This window comes from Carcharodon carcharias (assembly GCF_017639515.1).
Source record: "Carcharodon carcharias isolate sCarCar2 chromosome X unlocalized genomic scaffold, sCarCar2.pri SUPER_X_unloc_11, whole genome shotgun sequence".
In the NCBI taxonomy this organism is placed as follows: domain Eukaryota; kingdom Metazoa; phylum Chordata; class Chondrichthyes; order Lamniformes; family Lamnidae; genus Carcharodon; species Carcharodon carcharias.
In genome coordinates this window covers 245,001-269,325 of record NW_024470866.1, presented here as the reverse complement: position 1 = coordinate 269,325, position 24,325 = coordinate 245,001, and the positions used below count along the sequence as shown (strand labels likewise).

The window sequence follows — 24,325 nt, the reverse complement described above, 5'->3', positions numbered from 1 at the left end:
CTCCCACACACACTCTCTCTCTCTGTCCCCCTCACACACACTCTCTCTCTGTCCCCCTCACACACACTCTCTCTCTGTCCCCCTCCCACACACACTCTCTCTCTCTGTCCCCCTCACACACACTCTCTCTCTGTCCCCCTCACACACACACTCTCTCCCTCCCACACACTCTCTCTCTGTCCCCCTCCCACACACACTCTCTCCCTCCCACACACTCTCTCTCTCCCTCCCACACACTCTCTCTCTCCCTCCCTCTCCCACACACTCTCTCTCTCCCTCCCCTCCCACACACTCTCTCTCTGTCCCCCTCCCACACACACTCTCTCCCTCTCCCACACACTCTCTCTCTCCCTTACCTCCCACACACTCTCTCTGTCCCCCTCACACACACTCGCTCTCTCTCCCTCCCCCTCCCACACACTCTCTCTCTCCCTTACCTCCCACACTCTCTCTCTGTCCCCCTCCCACACACTCTCTCTCTCCCTCCCCTCCCACACACTCACTCTCTCTGTCCCCATCCCACACACTCTCTCTCTCCCTCCCACACACTCTCTCTCTCTCTCCCTCCCACACACTCTCTCTCTCTCTCCCTCCCACACACTCTCTCTCTCTCTCCCTCCCACACACTCTCTCTCTCTCTCCCTCCCACACACTCTCTCTCTCTCTCCCTCCCCTCCCACACACTCTCTCTCTCTCTCTCCCTCCCACACACTCTCTCTCTCTCTCCCTCCCCTCCCACACACTCTCTCTCTGTCTCCCTCCCACACACTCTCTCTCTCTCCCTCCCACACACTCTCTCTCTCTCTCCCTCCCACACACTCTCTCTCTCTCTCCCTCCCACACACTCTCTCTCTCTCTCCCTCCCACACACTCTCTCTCTCCCTCCCACACACTCTCTCTCTCCCTCCCCTCCCACACACACTCTCTCCCTCTCCCACACACTCTCTCTCTCCCTTACCTCCCACACACTCTCTCTGTCCCCCTCCCACACACTCTCTCTCTCCCTTACCTCCCACACACTCTCTCTGTCCCCCTCCCACACACTCTCTCTGTCCCTCCCACACACTCTCTCTCTCTCTCCCTCCCCTCCCACACACTCTCTCTCCCCCTCACACACACTCTCTCTGTCCCCCTCCCACACACACTCTCTCTCCCTCCCCCTCACACACACTCTCTCTCTCTCCCTCCCCTCCCACACTTTCTCTCTCTCCCTCCCCCTCACACTCTATCTCTCTCTCCCCCTTACACACTCTCTCTCTCCCTCCCCCTCACACACTCTCTCTCTCCCTCCCCCTCACACACTCTCTCTCTCCCTCCCCCTCACACACTCTCTCTCTCCCTCCCCCTCACACACTTTCTCTCTCCCTCCCCTCCCACACTTTCTCTCTCTCCCTCCCCCTCACACTCTATCTCTCTCTCCCCCTTACACACTCTCTCTCTCCCTCCTCCTCACACACTCTCTCTCTCCTTCCCCCTCACACACTCTCTCTCTCCCTCCCTCCCCCTCACACACTCTCTCTCTCTCTCCCCCTCACACACTCTCTCTCTCTCTCTCTCTCCCCCTTACACACTCTCTCTCTCCCTCCCCCTCACACACACTCTCTCTGTCCCCTCCCACACACACTCTCTCTCTCCCTCCCCCTCACACACTCTCTCTTTCTCTCCCTCCCCCTCACACACTCTCTCTCTCCCTCCCTCCCCCTCACACACTCTCTCTCTCTCTCTCCCTCCTCCTCACACACTCTCTCTCTCCTTCCCCCTCACACACTCTCTCTCTCCCTCCCTCCCCCTCACACACTCTCTCTCCCTCCCTCCCCCTCACACACTCTCTCTGTCCCCCTCCCACACACAATCTCTCTCTCCCTCCCCCTCCTACACTCACTCTCTACCTCTGCCCCCTCTCTCTCTCTCCCTCTCCCTCTCCTCCCTCCTTCCTCTCTCTCTCTCCCTCCCCCTCTCTCTCTCTCCCTCCACCTCTCTCTGTCTCCGTCATAGGCGTTACCTCCTTGCCCAGCAGCGCAGTCACACAAGCCTCGGAGGCGTCACAGATAGCCGTGAGCTCGTGGCCACCCTCCAACACCATGGCAACCCGTCCTTCAGCCAGGGTCATCAGCTGTCGGGTCAGATGTCCGAAGCCTGGTGGAGGGATTGGGAGAAGCGCGAAATTAATCACCTCGTATTTCACCCTCTGTCCAGTGAGCTCAACACACGTGAACTCAAACACACGTGAACACAAACATGTGAATGTAAATGTACATGAACACAAATACACGTGAACTCAAACATGTGAATGTAAATGTACATGAACACAAACACACGTGAGCTCAAACACACGTGAACACAAACATGTGAATGTAAATGTACATGAACACAAATACACGTGAACTCAAACATGTGAATGTAAATGTCCATGAACACAAACACATGTGAACATAAATGTACATGAACACAAACACATGTGAACTCAAACACACGTGAACTCAAACATGTGAATGTAAATGTACATGAACACAAACACACGTGAACTCAAACACATGTGAACTCAAACATGTGAACGTAAATGTACATGAACACAAACACACGTAAATGTACATGAACACAAACACATGTGAACATAAATGTACATGAATGCACACGCATGGTCAGAAAAAAATGGTCACAAACACACATGAAAACAAACATGTGAAAAAACAGGCATGAAAAAGTGCACAGTCACACTAACACAGGTGAACACTAGCATACAAGCAGAAACATGTACATGCTCATATGAACACACACATACACGGGGCATATGACAACAAATACACAGACTCACTCATATGAGTGCAAACACACGCATCTTTGAACATGAAGGTGATGCGGGTGAACACACAGGTGAGTACAAAGACACACATATGAACAAACTGAAACACACATGAACACAGGCACACCATTGGGAATACAAGCACACGTGAACAAAAACGTACCTAAAACACAAATAAACACAAGCACACGTGCACGAGCTCAAATGTATGAAAACGTATGTGAACACACACGTCTGTGTGAACAGGCACACGTGAGCACAACTCAAGCGAACAAGAGCGTGCTTGTATCCACACACACACACACACGCATACATACACAAACACAAGCACACAAACATACGCAAGTGCACGCACTTGCACATGCATGCACGCACACACATACACGCACACACATACACACACACAAGGAAGGGCACTCTCATGTGAACACACTCGTACAGATGCACTTGCACACACACACACGCCGGTGTGCACACACCCACACCAGCTCCTGCACCAAGAGCAGGAGGAGACGCCCCTCCTGGTTGCAACCATCTCAGGTCCAGGGCACTCCAGACTTTTGACCCCCACAGACAGATTCCACGGGGGTGGGGGGTGTCCGACGTCTCTCCAGGGTGGTCAGAGATGCAGTGCCGTCCGCAGGGTGACATGAGGGGGGTAGGGGAGACCTCAAGGGGTGGGAGGGAAGAGGGTGACTCACATTTTGCAGACACTTTGTACCCTCCCAGCTGAGGTGAGTGACCTTCCACAGAGTCGAAGCCGGAGGAGACGAGAACCACGTCGGGACCGAATTCCTGTGCGATGGGCATCACCACTGTCCTGTGAGAGCATGGAAAAGCAAGCAGTGAACAGGGGTTTTAGCAGCTGCAGGAGGGGCAGATGGAACCTCATGACAACAAGACACAGCCCAAATAGTTAGCGAGACGGAGAGACGCAAGGACCAGTATCTCACATCAGGAAGACCACACAATCCCAGTGCCAAAACCCTTCCCGTTCACTCCCACTGTACACAATCCCAATCCCAAACCCCTTCCCGTTCACTCCCACCATACACAATCCCGATGGACCCAAACCCCTTCCCATTCACTCCCACCGTACACAATCTCAATGGACCCAAACCCCTTCCCGTTCTCTCCCACCGTACAAAATCCCAATGGACCCAAACCCCTTCCCATTCACTCCCACCGTACACAATCTCAATGGACCCAAACCCCTTCCCGTTCACTCCCACCGTACACAATCTCAATGGACCAAAACCCCTTCCCGGTCACTCCCACTGTACACAATCCCAATGGACCCAAACCCCTTCCCATTCACTCCCACCGTACACAATCTCAATGGACCCAAACCCCTTCCCATTCACTCCCACCGTACACAATCTCAATGGACCCAAACCCCTTCCCGTTCACTCCCACCGTACAAAATCCCAATGGACCCAAACCCCTTCCCGTTCACTCCTACCGTACACAATCTCAATGGACCCAAACCCCTTCCTGTTCACTCCCACCGTACACAATCCCAATGGACCCAAACCCCTTCCCGTTCACTCCCACTGTACACAATCTCAGTGGACCCAAACCCCTTCCCATTCACTCCCACCATACACAAACCCAATCCCAAACCCTTTCCCATTCACTCCCACCATACGCAATCCCAATGGACCCAAACCCCTTCCCGTTCACTGCCACCCTACACAATCCCAATGGACCCCAACCCCTGCCCGTTCACTCCCACCCTACACAATCCCAATGGACCCAAACCCCTTCCCGTTCACTGCCACCCTACACAATCCCAATGGACCCCAACCCCTGCCCGTTCACTCCCACTGTACACAATCCCAATGGACCCAAACCCCTTCCCGTTCACTCCCACTGTACACAATCCCAATGGACCCAAACCCCTTCCCATTCACTCCTACTGTACACAATCCCAATGGACCCAAACCCCTTCCCGTTCACTGCCACCCTACACAATCCCAATGGACCCAAACCCCTTCCCGTTCACTCCCACTGTACACAATCCCAATGGACCCCAACCCCTGCCCGTTCACTCCCACTGTACACAATCCCAATGGACCCAAACCCCTTCCCGTTCACTCCCACTGTACACAATCCCAATGGACCCAAACCCCTTCCCATTCACTCCTACTGTACACAATCCCAATGGACCCAAACCCCTTCCCGTTCACTCCCACCGTACACAATCCTGATGGACCCAAACCCCTTCCTGTTCACTCCTACCGTACACAATCCCAGTCCCAAACCCCTTCCCGTTCACTCCCACCGTACACAATCCCAATGGACCCAAACCCCTTCCCGTTCACACCCACTGTACACAATCCCAATGGACCCAAACCCCTTCCCGTTCACACCCACTGTACACAATCCCAATGGGATGTGTCACAGTTTGGGGTTGAGGAGTCCCATTGGTTCGGAGAGGAAGGGGTTTCCAGATCACGACAGATGAATGACTGATCCAGAATGGGGAAGTTGAGTTGAGTCTGGCTGGATAGAGGAGGAACCCATGGGCCGTGGGGACATATTTAGACTGAGGGAGGTGGGAGCCCCATGACAATGTGGAATGGCCTGGTGTAGAGACAGCACATTGAATCGTGACATCTACAGGAATCCATTGATAGATTTATTATAATTCTTCACAGCATGTAGGCCTCGCTTGGCAGGGCCCAGCAATCATTGCCCATCCCTAATTGCCCCTTGAGAAGGTGGGGTGGCTGGTGAGCCACCTTCTTGAGCCACTGCAGTCCCCGTGTGTGGTGTAGGTACACCCACGGTGCTGTTAGGGAGGGAGTTCCAGGATTTTGTCCTTGTGGTGTAGGTACACCCACCGTGCTGTTAGGGAGGGAGTTCCAGGATTTTGTCCTTGTGGTGTAGGTACACCCACAGCGCTGTTATGGAGGGAGTTCCAGGATTTTGTCCGTGTGGTGTAGGTACACCCACGATGCTGTTAGGGAGGGAGTTCCAGGATTTTGTCCGTGTGCTGTAGGTACACCCACGATGCTGTTAGGGAGGGAGTTCCAGGATTTTGTCCGTGTGCTGTAGGTACACCCACGATGCTGTTAGGGAGGGAGTTCCAGGATTTTGTCTGTGTGGTGTAGGTACACCCACGGTGCTGTTAGGGAGGGAGTTCCAGGATTTTGTCCATGTGGTGTAGGTACACCCACGGTGCTGTTAGGGAGGGAGTTCCAGGATTTTGTCCGTGTGGTGTAGGTACACCCACGGTGCTGTTAGGGAGGGAGTTCCAGGATTTTGTCCCCGTGTGGTGTAGGTACACCCACGGTGCTGTTAGGGAGGGAGTTCCAGGATTTTGTCCCGTGTGGTGTTGGTACACCCACGGTGCTGTTAGGGAGCGAGTTCCAGGATTTTGTCCGTGTGGTGTAGGTACACCCACGGTGCTGTTAGGGAGGGAGTTCCAGGATTTTGTCCCCGTGTGGTGTACGTACACCCACGTGCTGTTAGGGAGGGAGTTCCAGGATTTTGTCCCGTGTGGTGTAGGTACACCCACGGCGCTGTTAGGGAGGGAGTTCCAGGATTTTGTCCCGTGTGGTGTAGGTACACCCACGGCGCTGATAGGGAGGGAGTTCCAGGATTTTGTCCCGTGTGGTGTAGGTACACCCACAGCGCTGTTAGGGAGGGAGTTCCAGGATTTTGACCCCAGCGACAGTGAAGGAACGGCCAATATATTCCCAAGTCGGGATGGTGAGCGGTTCGGGAGGGGAACTTGCAGGTGGTGGTGTTCCCCGTGTGTCTGCTGCCCTCGTCCTTCTAGATGGTAGAGGTCGTGGGTTTGGGCAGCGCTGTCGAAGGAGCCCTTGGTGAGTTGCTGCAGTGCATCTTGTAGATGGTACACACACTGCTGCCCCTGTGCATCGGTGGTGGTGGGGGAGGGAGTGAATGTTTGTGGATGGGGTGCCCCATCGAGCGGGGGCTGCTTTGTCCTAGACGGTGTCGAGCTTCTCGAGTGTTGTGGGGAGCCGCACTCATCCAGGCAAGTGGGGAGTGTCCCATCACACTCCTGACTTGTGCCTTGTAGATGGTGGACAGACTTTGGGGGGGGGGAGTCAGGAGGTGAGTGACTCTCCGCAGGATTCCCAGCCTCTGACCTGCTCTTGTAGCCACAATGTTTATATGGCTGGTCCCAGTTCAGTTTCTGAGCTCAGTCCAGGAACCAAAACCAAACACGTCTGCGATGGTCAGTGGCGAGAACAGTTAGCATTTGCTCCAATCCCCTGACCCCCAGTGTTTCACCCCCAGGACACAGGGACGCCAGTTACCTGAACGCAGCGAGATATTCAGCATCTCCCATTGGAGGATCAAGACCTCCACTCCAGGCGATATTCACGTTAAACCCCTCACCGGGGCCACTCCCAACCTGAGGGGGCAAAGCACACACGGTCAGAGACCAGACCCACTCAGAGAGTGAGCTGAATACAAACAGACCCACAACCCTGGTCAAATCCCCAGTTATCCCAGAGCATTTCCCAGGCAACAAGATACAGAGTAAAGCTCCCTCTACACCGTCCCCATCAAACACTCCCAGGACAGGTACAGCACGGGGTTAGATACAGAGTAAAGCTCCCTCTACACCGTCCCCATCAAACACTCCCAGGACAGGTACAGCATGGGGTTAGATACAGTTTAAATCTCCCTCTACACTGTCCCCATCAAACATTCCCAGGACAGGTACAGCACAGGGTTAGATACAGAGTAAAGCTCCCTCTACACTGTCCCCATCAAACACTCCCAGGACAGGTACCGCATGGGGTTAGATACAGTTTAAATCTCCCTCTACACCGTCCACATCAAACACTCCCAGGACAGGTACAGCACGGGGTTAGATACAGAGTAAAGGTCCCTCTACACTGTCCCCATCAAACACTCCCAGGACAGGTACAGCATGGGGTTAGATACAGTTTAAATCTCCCTCTACACTGTCCCCATCAAACATTCCCAGGACAGGTACAGCACGGGGTTAGATACAGAGTAAAACTCCCACTACACCGTCCCCATCAAACACTCCCAGGACAGGTACAGCACGGGGTTAGATACAGAGTAAATCTCCCTCTACACTGTCCCCATCAAACACTCCCAGGACAGGTACAGCACGGGGTTAGATACAGAGTAAAGCTCCCTCTACACCGTCCCCATCAAACACTCCCAGGGCAGGGACTGTATCTCCTACCCCCCCCCTCCCCCCGGACTCCCGCTCGGACATACTGACCTCGTCAGCCGCTCCGCTGCCGGGGAAGAAGTTACCGTTGTCGTGGCGATGGAGCGAGATGTACAGGACGCTCGGGTCGCTGTAGAAGACCTGCTGAGTCCCGTTTCCGTGGTGCACGTCCTGCCGGAAGAAAGCATCCCGAATTGTGCTGGATCGAGCCCATTGACTCCCAGACCCCCAAACCCCAATGCTGGCCGGCGTCAACCCACATCCAGATCAAATGTGATTCCCCACCTTGGGGGCTCCGAGCGCACCCTGGGGTCTTCCCCTCCCCGCAAGGTCACCCTCATGGTGTGGGGAGTGGGTGGGGGGGAGATATAATTTCACGCAGTGGTGTTTGCGTTCATCCGGATTGTGTACGGTGGGAGTGAACGGGAAGGGGTTTGGGTCCATTGGGATTGTGGACAGTGGGAGTGAATGGAAGGGGTTTGGGTCCATTGGGATTGTGCACGGTGGGAGTGAACGGGAAGGTGTTTGGGTCCATTGGGATTGTGTATGGTGGGAGTGAACAGGAAGGGGTTTGGGTCCATCGGGATTGTGTATGGTGGGAGTGAACAGGAAGGGGTTTGGGTCCATTGGTATTGTGTACATTGGGAGTGAAAGGGAAGGTGTTTGGGTCCATTGGGATTGTGTACAGTGGGAGTGAACGGGAAGGGGTTTGGGTCCATTGAGATTGTGTACGGTGGGAGTGAACGGGAATGGATTTGGTTCCATTGGGATTGTGTACAGTAGGAGTGAATGGGAAGGGGTTTGGGTTCATTGGGATTGTGTACATTGGGAGTGACCGGGAAGGGGTTTGGGTCCATTGGGATTGTGTACGGTGGGAGTGAACGGGAAGGGGTTTGGGTCCATTGAGATTGTGTACGGTGGGAGTGAACGGGAATGGATTTGGTTCCATTGGGATTGTGTACAGTAGGAGTGAATGGGAAGGGGTTTGGGTCCATTGGGATTGTGTACGGTGGGAGTGAATGGGAAGGGGTTTGGGTCCATTGGGATTGTGTACGGTGGGAGTGAACGGGAAGGGGTTTGCGTTCATCCGGATTGTGTACGGTGGGAGTGAACGGGAAGGGGTTTGGGTCCATTGGGATTGTGTACGGTGGGAGTGAACGGGAAAGGGTTTGGGTCCATTGGGATAGTGTACAGTGGGAGTGAACGGGAAGGGGTTTGGGTCCATTGGGATTGTGTGCAGTGGGAGTGAACGGGAAGGGGTTTGGGATTGGGATTGTGTACAGTGGGAGTGAATGGGAAGTAGTTTGTGATTGGGATTGTGTACAGTGGGAGTGATTGGGAAGTAGTTTGGGATTGGGAGTGTGTACAGTGGGAGTGAATGGGATGTAGTTTGGGATTGGGATTGTGTACAGTGGGAGTGATTGTGAAGGAGTTTGGGATTGGGATTGTGTACAGTGGGAGTGAATGGGAAGGAGTTTGGGATTGGGATTGTGTACAGTGGGAGTGAATGGGAAGGAGTTTAAGATTGGGATTGTGCACGGTGGGAGTGAATGGGAAGCAGTTTGGGATTGGGATTGTGTACGGTGGGAGTGAATGGGAAGGAGTTTGAGATTGGGATTGTGTACAGTGGGAGTGAATGGGATGTAGTTTGGGATTGGGATTGTGTACAGTGGGAGTGATTGTGAAGGAGTTTGGGATTGGGATTGTGTACAGTGGGAGTGATTGTGAAGGAGTTTGGGATTGGGATTGTGTACAGTGGGAGTGAATGGGAAGTAGTTTGGGACTGGGATTGTGTACAGTGGGAGTGAATGGGAAGGAGTTTGGGATTGGGATTGTGTACGGTGGGAGTGAATGGGAAGGGGTTTGGGTCCATTGGGATTGTGTACGGTGGGAGTGAACGGGAAGGGGTTTGGGTCCATTGGGATTGTGTACAGTTGAAGTGAACGGGAAACGGTTTGGGTCCATTGGGATTGTGTACAGTGGGAGTGAACGGGAAGGGGTTTGGGTCCATTGGGATTGTGTGCAGTGGGAGTGAACGGGAAGGGGTTTGGGATTGGGATTGTGTACAGTGGGAGTGAATGGGAAGTAGTTTGTGATTGGGATTGTGTACAGTGGGAGTGATTGGGAAGTAGTTTGGGATTGGGAGTGTGTACAGTGGGAGTGAATGGGATGTAGTTTGGGATTGGGATTGTGTACAGTGGGAGTGATTGTGAAGGAGTTTGGGATTGGGATTGTGTACAGTGGGAGTGAATGGGAAGGAGTTTGGGATTGGGATTGTGTACAGTGGGAGTGAATGGGAAGGAGTTTAAGATTGGGATTGTGCACAGTGGGAGTGAATGGGAAGCAGTTTGGGATTGGGATTGTGTACGGTGGGAGTGAATGGGAAGCAGTTTGGGATTGGAATTGTGTACAGTGGGAGTGAATGGGAAGGAGTTTGAGATTGGGATTGTGTACAGTGGGAGTGAATGGGATGTAGTTTGGGATTGGGATTGTGTACAGTGGGAGTGATTGTGAAGGAGTTTGGGATTGGGATTGTGTACAGTGGGAGTGATTGTGAAGGAGTTTGGGATTGGGATTGTGTACAGTGGGAGTGAATGGGAAGTAGTTTGGGACTGGGATTGTGTACAGTGGGAGTGAATGGGAAGGAGTTTGGGATTGGGATTGTGTACGGTGGGAGTGAATGGGAAGGAGTTTGAGATTGGGATTGTGTATGGTGGGAGTGAATGGGAAGCAGTTTGGGATTGGGATTGTGTACGGTGGGAGTGAATGGGAAGCAGTTTGGGATTGGAATTGTGTACGGTGGGAGTGAGGGGAAGGCGATGTGATGACTCACCCAGTCCACAATCAGGATCTTCTTGGCGTTGGATTTCTGGAGGAGTTGTTTTGCTGCTATAGCAACTGAGTTGAAGAAACAGAATCCCCTGTCAGAGAAGAGGATAAAGTGAATGATGAACGATTCCAAGGAGATGTGGACGAAAAGGATTCAATATATCACCTGATGTCAATGATCTGTTTCTCCGTGAAGCAGGGAGCTCGGGTTAGATGATCCCATTTATTTAATTCATTTGTGGGGTGTGGGCATTGCTGGGATTTTATTGCGCATCCCTAATTACAAGAGCAGGTCAGAGGCTGGGAATCCTGCGGAGAGTCACTCACCTCCTGACTCCCCCCCAACAAAGCCTGTCCACCATCTACAAGGCACAAGTCAGGAGTGGGATGGGACACTCCCCACTTGCTTGGATGAGTGTGGCTCCCACAACACTCGAGAAGCTCGACACCGTCCAGGACAAAGCAGCCCCCCGCTCGATGGGGCACCCCATCCACAAACCTTCACTCCCTCCACCACCACCACCGACGCACAGGGGCAGCAGTGTGTGTACCATCTACAAGATGCACTGCAGCAACTCACCAAGGGCTCCTTCGACAGCGCCGCCCAAACCCACCACCTCTACCGTCTAGAAGGACGAGGGCAGCAGACACATGGGGAACACCACCACCTGCAAGTTCCCCTCCCGAGCCACACACCATCCTGACTTGGGAATATATCGGCCGTTCCTTCACTGTCGCCGGGTCAAAATCCTGGAACTCCCTCCCTAACAGCGCCGTGGGTGTACCTACACCACACGGACAAAATCCTGGAACTCCCTCCCTAACAGCGCCGTGGGTGTACCTACACCACACGGGGACAAAATCCTGGAACTCCCTCCCTAACAGCGCCGTGGGTGTACCTACACCACATGGGACAAAATCCTGGAACTCCCTCCCTAACAGCGCCGTGGGTGTACCTACACCACACGGGACAAAATCCTGGAACTCCCTCCCTAACAGCGCCGTGGGTGTACCTACACCACACGGTAACTGCAGCGGCTCAAGAAGGCGGCTCACCCCCCACCTTCTCAAGGGGCAATTAGGGATGGGGAATAAATGCTGACCCAGCCAGCAAAGCCCACATACCCTATATGAAGAAATAAATACCCCCCCAGGGGAACGGGTTTTTCTCTATTGTCCCAACTGAATCATTTAATGATCTCAACCTCCTCGATCTGATCACCCACTTCGACTTCGATATGCCAGGGGAATACCAGCCTGGTCTGTGCTACCCGTCCTTGGAAGTTAACCCTTTCAGCCCCCAGGATGGTCCAGGGGAATCTGCGTGCCCACCGCACCCCCCCCCCCCACCAACTCACACCCCCCACTCACATCCCCCCACCCCAAGTCCGACACCCTCCTTCCTGAGATATGGTCTCCAGAGCGGAGCAGGGTTACCCCGGAGGGTGGAGGCGGGGGGCACTCCGAGCAGAGCTCTGCCCGGCCAGAGCAGAACCCCCAACGCGTTTGGGGACCCACCCACACCTCCCACGCCAACCCAGGGGCCCGGGAGTGATGGACGTGTAACTCACATTGCAGTGGAGGGTTCCGCGTGATGTCCTGGCGGTCTGACAATGGCGAACCCGTTCTGAAACAGACAGAGAAAGCGGGAGGAGGGTGTTCGAGAGAGACTCCATACCAAAAAAAATCAGTAAATCCTCCCGTTCACTCCCACCGTACACAATCCCAATGGACCCAAACCCCTTCCCGTTCACTCCCACTGTACACAATCCCAATGGACCCAAACCCCTTCCCATTCACTCCCACCGTACACAATCCCAATGGACCCAAACCCCTTCCCGTTCACTCCCACTGTACACAATCCCAATGGACCCAAACCCCTTCCCGTTCACTCCCACTGTACACAATCCCGATGGACCCAAACCCCTTCCCATTCACTCCCACGGTACACAATCCCAATGGACCCAAACCCCTTCCCATTCACTCCCACCATACACAATCCCAATGGACCCAAACCCCTTCCCGTTCACTCCCACTGTACACAATCCCGATGGACCCAAACCCCTTCCCATTCACTCCCACGGTACACAATCCCAATGGACCCAAACCCCTTCCCGTTCACTCCCACTGTACACAATCCCAATGGACCCAAACCCCTTCCCGTTCACTCCCACAGTACACAATCCCAATCCCAAACCCCTTCTCGTTCACTCCCACAGTACACAATCCCAATGGACCCAAACCCCTTCCCCTTCACTCCCACTGTACACAATCCCAATGGAACCAAACCCCTTCCCATTCACTCCCACCGTACACAATCCCAATGGACCCAAACCCCTTCCCGGTCACTCCCACTGTACACAATCCCAATGGACCCAAACCCCTTCCCCTTCACTCCCACCGTACACAATCCCAATGGACCCAAACCCCTTCCCCTTCACTCCCACCATACACAATCCCAATGGACCCAAACCCCTTCCCGGTCACTCCCACTGTACACAATCCCAATGGACCCAAACCCCTTCCCCTTCACTCCCACCGTACACAATCCCAATGGACCCAAACCCCTTCCCCTTCACTCCCACCGTACACAATCCCAATGGACCCAAACCCCTTCCCGGTCACTCCCACCGTACACAATCCCAATGGACCCAAACCCCTTCCCCTTCACTCCCACCGTACACAATCCCAATGGACCCAAACCCCTTCCCGGTCACTCCCACCTTACACAATCCCAATGGACCCAAACCCCTTCCCCTTCACTCCCACTGTACACAATCCCAATGGACCCAAACCCCTTCCCCTTCACTCCCACCGTACACAATCCCGATTTACCCAAACCCCTTCCCATTTACTCCCACTGTACACAATCCCAATGGACCCAAACCCCTTCCCGGTCACTCCCACCGTACACAATCCCAATGAAGGGCTAGCAGGGTGGGTGGGGGAGGGGGCGAGTTTCACCGAGCTGCTTACCTTGAGCTTCCCTGATGCCACCTTGAAGGCCAGTTCCAGCACACAGCCGACCGCCACCCTCGCGGCGCTAGACGAATGCAGCTCGTTCCAAACTGTGTCGCTGTCCACCTGCGGATGGAGCGGGGGCAGAGGGTGGAGTTACAACAACCAGGTCCTGTCCTCCTCCGGGTGGGGGGGGGGGGGCAAAGGAGGTTTGCTGGGGGTCCTGGGGAGGGTGCGGGGGTGTGGGAGGGGCTCTTGGGGAGGGTGGGGGGTTTTGGGAGGGTTCCTGGGGAGGGTGGGTGTGTGGGAGGGGGTCCTGGGGAGGGTGGGTGTGTGGGAGGGGTTCCTGGGGAGGGTGCGGGGGTGTGGGAGGGGGTCCTGGGGAGGGTGGGTGTGTGGGAGGGGTTCCTGGGGAGGGTGGGTGTGTGGGAGGGGTTCCTGGGGAGGGTGGGGGTGTGGGAGGGGTTCCTGGGGAGGGTGGGTGTGTGGGAGGGGTTCCTGGGGAGGGTGCGGGGGTGTGGGAGGGGTTCCTGGGGAGGGTGGGTGTGTGGGAGGGGGTCCTGGGGAGGGTGGGTTTGTGGGAGGGGGTCCTGGGGAGGGTGCGGGGGTGTGGGAGGGGGTCCTGGGGAGGGTGGGTGTGTGGGAGGGGGTCCTGGGGAGGGTGCGGGGGTGTGGGAGGGGTTCCTGGGGAGGGTGGGGGTGTGGGAGGGGTTCCTGGGGAGGGTGGGGGTGTGGGAGGGGTTCCTGGGGAGGGTGCGGGGGTGTGGGAGGGGTTCCTGGGGAGGGTGGGTGTGTGGGAGGGGTTCCTGGGGAGGGTGGGGGTGTGGGAGGGGTTCCTGGGGAGGGTGGGGGTGTGGGAGGGGTTCCTGGGGAGGGTGCGGGGGTGTGGGAGGGGTTCCTGGGGAGGGTGGGTGTGTGGGAGGGGGTCCTGGGGAGGGTGGGTTTGTGGGAGGGGGTCCTGGGGAGGGTGCGGGGGTGTGGGAGGGGGTCCTGGGGATGGTGGGTGTGTGGGAGGGGCTCTTGGGGAGGGTGGGGGGTTTTGGGAGGGGTTCCTGGGGAGGGTGGGTGTGTGGGAGGGGGTCCTGGGGAGGGTGGGTGTGTGGGAGGGGGTCCTGGGGAGGGTGGGTGTGTGGGAGGGGGTCCTGGGGAGGGTGCGGGGGTGTGGGAGGGGGTCCTGGGGATGGTGGGTGTGTGGGAGGGGCTCTTGGGGAGGGTGGGGGGTTTTGGGAGGGGTTCCTGGGGAGGGTGCGGGGGTGTGGGAGGGGGTCCTGGGGATGGTGGGTGTGTGGGAGGGGCTCTTGGGGAGGGTGGGGGGTTTTGGGAGGGGTTCCTGGGGAGGGTGCGGGGGTGTGGGAGGGGTTCCTGGGGAGGGTGCGGGGGTGTGGGAGGGGTTCCTGGGGAGGGTGGGTGTGTGGGAGGGGCTCTTGGGGAGGGTGGGGGGTTTTGGGAGGGGTTCCTGGGGAGGGTGGGTGTGTGGGAGGGGGTCCTGGGGAGGGTGCGGGGGTGTGGGAGGGGTTCCTGGGGAGGGTGGGTGTGTGGGAGGGGGTCCTGGGGAGGGTGGGTGTGTGGGAGGGGGTCCTGGGGAGGGTGGGGGGTGGGGCTTGTGGGTGGGAGTCCTGGGGAGGGTGTGGGGTTGGGGGGTGTGGGAGGGGTTCCTGGGGAGGGGGCAGGTGTAGGTCATGTGGGAGGGGGTCCTGGGAGGGTGTGGGGTGGTGGGGGGTGTGGGAGGAGTTCCTGGTGTAGCCGATGTTGACGGGTGGTGGGGGGGGGGGATCCTTTATCAATCTCTGGCCTGGTCGAGGGTGAGGGGGCCGCGTCCAGTTCCGGTCAGCGCCGCGCTCCAGGACGGGTGTGAGGGTCCTCGAGAGGGTGGGGAGGGAGGTTTACCAGAACGGTACGAGGGATCGAGGAGGGGGTGGGTGTTTAGCTCCGAGGTGGGGGTTGGAGAAGCTGGGGGTCATTCTCCTCAGAGCGAAGGGGATGGAGGGGAGATCGGACGCTCGAGGGGGAATAAACTCGCAGGGGGGTCACGAGGGATAGAGCGGGGGGGGCGGGGAGGGTGGATAACGGGGACTGATTGGATCGGTCTGCGGAGAGTCGGCCCGGTCTCGATGGGCCGAATGGCCCCCTCCTGTGCTGTAAGCACTAGACGTCTCTGAGGGTCCAGACAGCTGAAACCACGGCTGCCAATAGCGGAGCAATGGAAATCAACCGGGGGGAGGGGGGAGGTCGGGGGGTGCGGGTGGGGGGCAGGGAATGGGAGAGAGGCCGGGATTGGAGGAGGTTACAGAGATAGGGAGGGGTGTAGGGATTGGAGGAGGTTACAGAGATAGGGAGGGTTGTGGGAGCGGGAGGAGGTTACAGAGATAGGGAGGGTTGTAGGGGCTGGAGGAGGTTACAGAGATCGGGTTGTAGGGGCTGGAGGTTACAGAGATAGGGAGGGTTGTAGGGGCTGGAGGAGGTTACAGAGATAGGGAGGGTTGTAGGGGCTGGAGGAGGTTACAGAGATAGTGAGGGTTGTAGGGGCTGGAGGAGGTTACAGAGATAGGGAGGGTTGTAGGGGCTGGAGGAGGTTACAGAGATAGGGAGGGTTGTAGGGGCTGGAGGAGGTTACAGAGATAGGGAGGGTTGTAGGGGCTGGAGGAGGTTACAGAGATAGGGAGGGTTGTAGGGGCTGGAGGAGGTTACAGAGATAGGGAGGGTTGTAGGGGCTGGAGGAGGTTACAGAGATAGGGAGGGGTGTAGGGGCTGGAGGAGGTTACAGAGATAGGGAGGGTTGTAGGGGCTGGAGGAGGTTACAGAGATAGGGAGGGTTGTAGGGGCTAGAGGAAGTTACAGAGATGGGGAGGGTTGTAGGGGCTGGAGGAGGTTACAGAGATAGGGAAGGTTGTAGGGGCTGGAGGAGGTTACAGAGATAGGGAGGGTTGTAGGGGCTGGAGTAGGTTACAGAGATAGGGAGGGTTGTAGGGGCTGGAGGAGGTGACAGAGATAGGAAGGGTTGTAGGGGCTGGAGGAGGTTACAGAGATAGGGAGGGTTGTAGGGGCTGGAGGAGGTTACAGAGATAGGGAGGGTTGTAGGGGCTGGAGGAGGTTACAGAGATAGGGAGGGTTGTAGTGGCTCGAGGAGGTTACAGAAATAGGGAGGGTTGTAGGGGCTGGAGGAGGTTACAGAGATAGGGAGAGTTGTAGGGGCTGGAGGAGGTTACAGAGATAGGGAGGGGTGTAGGGGCTGGAGGAGGTGACAGAAATAGGGTGGGTTGTAGGGGCTGGAGGAGGTTACAGAGATAGGGAGGGGTGTAGGGACTGGAGAAGGTTACAGAGATAGGGAGGGGTGTTGGGACTGGAGGAGGTTACAGAGATAGGGAGGGTTGTAGGGGGCTGGAGGAGGTTACAGAGATAGGGAGGGGTGTAGGGACTGGAGAAGGTTACAGAGATAGGGAGGGGTGTAGGGGGCTGGAGGAGGTTACAGAGATAGGGAGGGTTGTAGGGGGCTGGAGGAGGTTACAGAGATAGGGAGGGGTGTAGGGACTGGAGAAGGTTACAGAGATAGGGAGCGGGATCCAGGAGGGATTTGAAGATTAGAATGGGGCTTTTGAAAGTGAGTTGTTGCTGGACCGGGTGCCAGCATAGGTAATGATCACAAGGGTTGAGGGGTGAATGGGAGTTGCATGAGTTAGGATTGGAGGCAGCAGATGTGGGACTCTCTCCCGCGGGGAGCGGGGAGAATGTGGGACTCGCTCCCGCGGGGAGAATGTGGGACTCGCTCCCACGGGGAGAATGTGGGACTGGCTCCCGCGGGGAGAATGTGGGACTCGCTCCCGCGGGGAGAATGTGGGACTCGCTCCCGCGGGGAGAATGTGGGACTCGCTCCCGCGGGGAGAATGTGGGACACGCTCCCGCGGGGAGTGGGGAAAAGGTGGGACTGGCTCTCGCGGGGAGAATGTGGGACTCGCTCCCACGGGGAGAATGTGGGACTCGCTCCCACGGGGAGAATGTGGGACTGGCTCCCGCGGGGAGAATGTGGGACTCGCTCCCGCGGGGAGAATGTGGGACTCGCTCCCGCGGGGAGAATGTGGGACTCGCTCCCGCGGGGAGAATGTGGGACTGGCTTCCGCGGGGAGTGGTCGAGATGAATAGCGTCGATGTAGTGAATGTCAGGGGGAAGCTGGATAAACACACGAGGGGGAAAGGATTACACGGATATGGTGATGGGGGAGGGAGGTGAAGCCGGGAAGGGGTTGGGCTGCGGGAGGAGGTTTGTGTGGAGCAGAAACACCAGCAGGGAGCAGATGGGCCGAATGGCCAGTTTCTGTGTGGGTGAAATTCGGTATAATTCTCCAAAATGATACTCACTCCAAGGCCACCACAGGGCAGTACCACAAACATCCTCTGGGATAGTATTCCTGGGGAATGAAAGGGAAAGAGAGATGGTGAGACCTCCCACACCAAGACCCGCAAACCAGAAACATTCACGCCTCATCGGCGATGTCTTCAGCTCTTCACTGCTGAGGTTTCAGCTCCCCAGCCACCAACCCCACACACATTCTGTTCGGGGCTTTGCTGACATGTGGACATGGCGATTCTTACCCAACAGCTTGCGGCTATCCAGCTTGAGTCTGTGCAGTGGGTTCGTCCCATACAGGAGGACATGTTGCTCCGTGTGAACCGACTGTAGCTCTTCCAGAGTGGCCTTCCTGCCCCGGATACACTACAAGAGCGAGAGAGGGAAAGAGACAGAGAGAGAGGAAAAAAGGAGAGATACATTGAGGCCAATAGAGAATATTCAGCCCATCAAACTCTCCCCAACTCAACACCAAACTCTCCCAACTCAACACCAAACTCTCCCAACTCAACACCAAACTCTCCCAACTCGACACCAAACTCTCCCAACTCGACACCAAACTCTCCCCAACTCAACACCAAACTCTCCCAACTCAACACCAAACTCTCCCAACTCAACACCAAACTCTCCCCAACTCAACACCAAACTCTCCCAACTCAACACCAAACTCTCCCAACTCAATACCAAACTCTCCCAACTCAACACCAAACTCTCCCAACTCAACACCAAACTCTCCCAACTCAACACCAAACTCTCCCAACTCGACACAAAACTCTCCCCAACTCAACACCAAACTCTCCCAACTCGACACCAGACTCTCGCAACTCGACACTGAACTCTCCCCAACTCAACATCAAACTCTCCCCAACTCAACATCAAACTCTCCTCAACTCAACATTGAACTCTCTCCAACTCAACATTGAACTCCCCCCAACTCAATATCAAACTTTCCCCAACTCAATATCAAACTCTCCCCAACTCAACATCGATCTCTCCCCAACTCAACATCAAACTCTCCCCAACTCAACATCGAAATCTCCCCACCTCAACATCAAACTCTCCCCACCTCAACATCAAACTCTCCCCAACTCAACATCAAACTCTCCCCACTTCAACATCAAACTCTCCCCAACTCAACATTGAACTCTCCCCAACCCAACATCAAACTCTCCCCAACCCAACATCGAACTCTTCCCAACTCAACATCAAACTCTCCCCAACTCAACATCGAATTCTCCCCAACTCAACATCAAACTCTCCCCAACTCAACATCGAAATCTCCCCAACTCAACATCGAATTCTCCCCAACTCAACATCAAACTCTCCCCAGCTCAACATCGAATTCTCCCCAACTCAACATCAAACTCTTCCCAACTCAACATCGAATTCTCCCCAACTCAACCCCAGCTACGCCCATCCCACCCAACCTGGACCAGCCTCCTCCCCCTCCTCCTACCTCGCACTGACTCCGAAGTCCGGTTTCTTGTAGCCTTGACCAGATACTCTGGATTCTGCCCGCGTGCTCTGCATGGTTGCTGTTCCCGCACGTACACTGGTGTTTTAGCATCATGCTGTCATAGGCAATCCCTATGAAGAGTAGCCGAGGTGTAGGTGTTAATGACAGGTTCATCCCCCCCTCACTCCCTCAATAGCCCCTCACCCAACATCCCGCTCTGCCCAGTCTCCTTGCCAATCTCCCATTCCTAACTCAATCCCTCAGTCCCATGCATCCATTGCTCATTCTCCCCACCCTCATTCTTCTCCCCCTCAAATTCACCCCCTCTCTATCACCATCCCACTCTCCCCGTCCCCCAATCTCCCTCCATTCCTTTATCACTCCCTGCACCCCTCTCTCTGTTATTGCCCCTCTCTCACCATACCACTCTGCCTGTCTCCCAATCTCCCTCCATCCCTCTACCCTTCCCTCTATACCTTCCCTCCCAGTATGACTATATTCCTTCACTGTCGCTGGGTCAGAATCATGGAACTCCCTCCCTAACAGCGCCGTGGGTGTACCTACACCACACGGACAAAATCCTGGAACTCCCTCCCTAACAGCGCCGTGGGTGTACCTACACCACACGGACAAAATCCTGGAACTCCCTCCCCTCTCCAGTTCCCCCTTGCCGGCTTCCCTGAGACCCCCCCCCACCCCACCCCTTGCACTCACTGCACTGTCCACCTTGCAACCACGCTTCCGCCCCACTGCCCTACATCCACATCCTGTCCTTTGCTGTCCCTCTCTCCCCCCACCCACGCTCCCCCTCATCCGAATATCACCTACCGGTCGTGAAGGAGGGCTTGCTGGGTATCTCGGGAGCGGGCGCTGGGACAGAGGCCGAGGCTGGCGAGGAGCGAGCCCTGGACAGGGGCCGATGACACACCGCAGGGTACTGGGCCCCTAGAGTCTCCATCGGTGGCAAGTGTTGGAGCTGATGGATCCAGTGCTGGTCCCACAGAAGAGCTTGCTGGAGGATTAGAGAGGAGAGGAGGTAAAGAGAAAATGGATGGCGTAGAGGGAGCTTTACTCTGTATCTAACCCCGTGCTGTACCTGTCCTGTGAATGTTTGATGGTTACAGTGTAGAGGTAGCTTTACTCTGTATCTAACCCCGTGCTGTACCTGTCCTGGGAGTGTTTGATGGGGACAGTGTAGAGGGAGCTTTACTCTGTATCTAACCTGTGCTGTACCTGTCCTGGGAATGTTTGATAGGGACGGTGTAGAGGGAGATTTACTCTGTATCTAACCCCGTGCTGTACCTGTCCTGGGAGTGTTTGATGGGGACAGTGTAGAGGGAACTTTACTCTGTATCTAACCTGTGCTGTACCTGTCCTGGGAGTGTTTGATGTGGACGGTGTAGAGGGAGATTTACTCTGTATCTAACCCCGTGCTGTACCTGTCCTGGGAGTGTTTGATGGGGACAGTGTAGAGGGAGCTTTACTCTGTATCTAACCTCGTGCTGTACCTGTCCTGGGAGTGTTTGATGTGGACGGTGTAGAGGGACCTTTACTCTGTATCTCACTACGTGCTGTACCTGTCCTGGGAGTGTTTGATGGGGACGGTGTAGAGGCAGCTTTACTCTGTATCTAACCCCGTGCTGTACCTGTCCTGGGAGTGTTTGATGGGGACAGGGTAGAGGGACCTTTACTCTGTATCTAACCCCGTGCTGTACCTGTCCTGGGAGTGTTTGATGGGGACAGGGTAGAGGGACCTTTACTCTGTATCTAACCCCGTGCTGTACCTGTCCTGGGAGTGTTTGATGGTGACAGTGTAGAGGGTGCTTTACTCTGTATCTAACCCCGTGCTGTACCTGTCCTGGGAGTGTTTGATGGGGACGGTGTAGAGGCAGCTTTACTCTGTGTCTAAACCCGTGCTGTACCTGTCCTGGGAGTGTTTGATGGGGATGGTGGAGTGTTTCATGGGATGACCCCCATCTCTCCCCCCAATCCCCACCCCCCCTCAGCTCATACCTGTTGGAGATCACCCTCGGTGTGTTCCCGCTTTCCGAGCCTCGCTGACCCCTCCTCGATCTTGCCTTCGTTGAGTTGCTGTCCGTCTTCGCTGACCCTGGGCTGAGGTCTGTGGAGGACCCCTCCTGCTCCTTGCCCGACCCTCTCTGCCTCACCCTCTTCACCGTGGCTCGCCTTCCGCTTAGACATCAGCTGGGCACGGCCGGGGGGGGCGGCGTGGTGGGTGGGGTGGTAGTGAGGCCCACAAGAGGCGATTGAGGGTGTCCGCGGAGAGACAGGTTGTGGGGTAAAGAAGGACATCGTGAACCCAGGCGATCGACACATCGGACCCCACCCCCCCCCGCCCCCCACTTCCCCCTGCTCTTCAGCCGCGTGAGGTTGCGACCCCCAAAAACCTGCCAAAACCCCCCAAAAACCTGCAACGTTCCCCTGCCAGAGACTGGTAGAGCCAAGACCCTCTCAGCAGCCGGGGGGGGGGTCAAGTCTGGATGCTAAAGGTGTTACCCCCTGAATTAACGTGTCCCCCGAAAATGTACTCCTGGGTTATGTGTACCCCAAAACTGTGTCTCTGCATTAATGTGTACCCCCAAAATGTACTCCTGGGTTGTGTGTACCCCAAAACTGTGTCCCTGTGTTAACATGTACCCCGAAAATGTACTCCTGGGTTATGTGTACCCCAAAAGGTACCCATGGTTTCACACGTACACCAAAACTGTACCCCTGAATTAAAGTGTACCCCAAACATGTATCCCTGTGTTCAAGTGTGCCCCAAAACTGTACCCCTGGGTTCATGTGTACCCCAAACATGTACCCCTGTGTTCAAGTGTGCCCCCAAACTGTACCCCTGGGCTATGTGTGCCCCAAAAATGTACCCCTGGGTTCATGTGTACCCCAAACATGTACCCCTGCGTTCATGTGTGCCCCAAAACTATACCCCTGGGTTCATGTACCCTGAAAATGTACCCCAGCGTTCATGTGTACCCCAAAAACGTGCCCCTGCGTTCATGTGTACCCCAAAACAGAATCCCCTGGGTTATGTGTGCCCCAAATATGTACCCCTTGTTTCATGTGTACCCCAAACATGCGCCCCTGGGTTCATGTGTATCCCGCAAATGTACTCCTGCATTCATGTGTACTCCAGGACCGCACCCCTGGGTCATGTGCACCCAAAAATGCACCCTTGGTTTCATGTGTACCCTAAACATGGATCCCTGGGTTCGCGTGTACCCCGAAACTATGCCCCTGAAATAATGTGCACCCCAAACATGTGTACCCCTGGGCTCATGTGTACCCCAGACATGTACCCGTGCATTCATGTGTACCCCAAAAAAGTAACCCTGGGTTCAGGTGTACCCCAAAGCCATGCGCTTGAAATAATGTCTACCCCAAACATGTGTACTCCTGGGCTCATGTGTACCCCAAACATGTGTCCGTGCGTTCATGTGTACCCCAAAAAAGTAACCCTGGGTTCATACCAACCGCAAAAACGTTACTCCTGAATTAGAGAGTACTCTGTCATTGTTACCCCGATTTAACATGTTCCCTGACACCCTTACCCCCCAAAACCATTACCCCCGAAACCCTTACCCTCCAAAACCCTTACCCACCAAAACCCTTACCCACCAAAACCCTTACCTCCCAAAACCCTTACCCCCTCACCCTTACCCCCAAAACCCTTACCCCCAAAACCATTACTCACCAAAACCCTTACCCCCTCACCCTTACCCCCGACACCCTTGCCCCTCGACACCCTTACCCCCGACATCCTTACCCCCCAACACCCTTACCCCCCGAAAATCCTTACCCCCCTCACCCTTACCCCCTGACACCCTTACCCCCTGACACCCTCACCCCCAACACCCTTACCCCTCCAACACCCTTACCCCCGACTCTCTTACCCCCCGACACCCTTACCCTCCCGAAACCATTACTCCCCCACACTGTTACCCCCGACACAGTTACTCCCCAACAGAGTTACACTGACACTGTTACTCCCAACATTGTTACTCCCCGACACTGTTACCCCGACACAGTTACCCCCGACACTGTTACCCCCGACACTGTTACCCCCCCGACACTGTTACCCCCCCGACACTGTTACCCCCCCGACACTGTTACCCCCCGACACTGTTACCCCCCGACACAGTTACCCCCCGACACAGTTACCCTGACACTGTTAATTCCTGACACTGTTACCCTCCCGAAATTGTTACCCTGACACTGTTACTCCCAATACAGTTACTCCCTGACACTGTTACCCCCGACACAGTTACCCTGGCACAGTTACTCCCGACACAGTTACCCCCGACGCAGTTACTCCCCGACATTGATACCGCCGACACTGTTACTCCCCGACACTGTTACCCTCTGACACTGTTACTCCCGACACAGTTACCCCCTGTGCAGTTACCCCCGACACAGTTACCTCCGACACATTTACTCCCGACACAGTTACCCTGGCACTGTTACTTCCCGACACTGTTACCCCCAAAATTGTTACCCTGACACTGTTACCCTGACACTGTTATCCTTGACACTGTTACCCCTGACACATTTACTCCCTGACACTGTTACCCCCGACACAGTTACCCTGGCACAGTTACTCCCCGACATTGTTACCGCCGACACTGTTACCCCGACACTGTTAACCCCAACACTGTTACTCCCCGACACAGTTATCCTGACACTGTTAACCTGACACTGTTACCCTGACACAGTTACCCCCAACACAGTTAG

The 24,325-nt window shown here is 55.7% G+C and overlaps 1 protein-coding gene across 2 annotated transcripts in view; it reads right to left on the bottom strand.

The window, feature by feature from the left end:
* Positions 1 to 24,325, bottom strand: part of LOC121275077 (histone deacetylase 4-like) — a 252,384-nt gene that overhangs the window by 19,633 nt on the left and 208,426 nt on the right. For both annotated transcript variants that reach the window (XM_041182481.1, XM_041182482.1), the window contains 12 exons: positions 21,590 to 21,781; positions 20,405 to 20,588; positions 19,577 to 19,707; positions 18,366 to 18,486; positions 18,132 to 18,181; positions 13,797 to 13,904; positions 12,392 to 12,447; positions 10,825 to 10,912; positions 8,043 to 8,162; positions 7,096 to 7,193; positions 3,505 to 3,623; positions 2,003 to 2,136 (listed from right to left, as the gene is read on the bottom strand). In XM_041182481.1, coding sequence (XP_041038415.1) covers positions 2,003 to 2,136; positions 3,505 to 3,623; positions 7,096 to 7,193; positions 8,043 to 8,162; positions 10,825 to 10,912; positions 12,392 to 12,447; positions 13,797 to 13,904; positions 18,132 to 18,181; positions 18,366 to 18,486; positions 19,577 to 19,707; positions 20,405 to 20,588; positions 21,590 to 21,781 — 1,401 coding nt within the window. The remainder of the gene's footprint in view (positions 1 to 2,002; positions 2,137 to 3,504; positions 3,624 to 7,095; positions 7,194 to 8,042; positions 8,163 to 10,824; positions 10,913 to 12,391; positions 12,448 to 13,796; positions 13,905 to 18,131; positions 18,182 to 18,365; positions 18,487 to 19,576; positions 19,708 to 20,404; positions 20,589 to 21,589; positions 21,782 to 24,325) is intronic.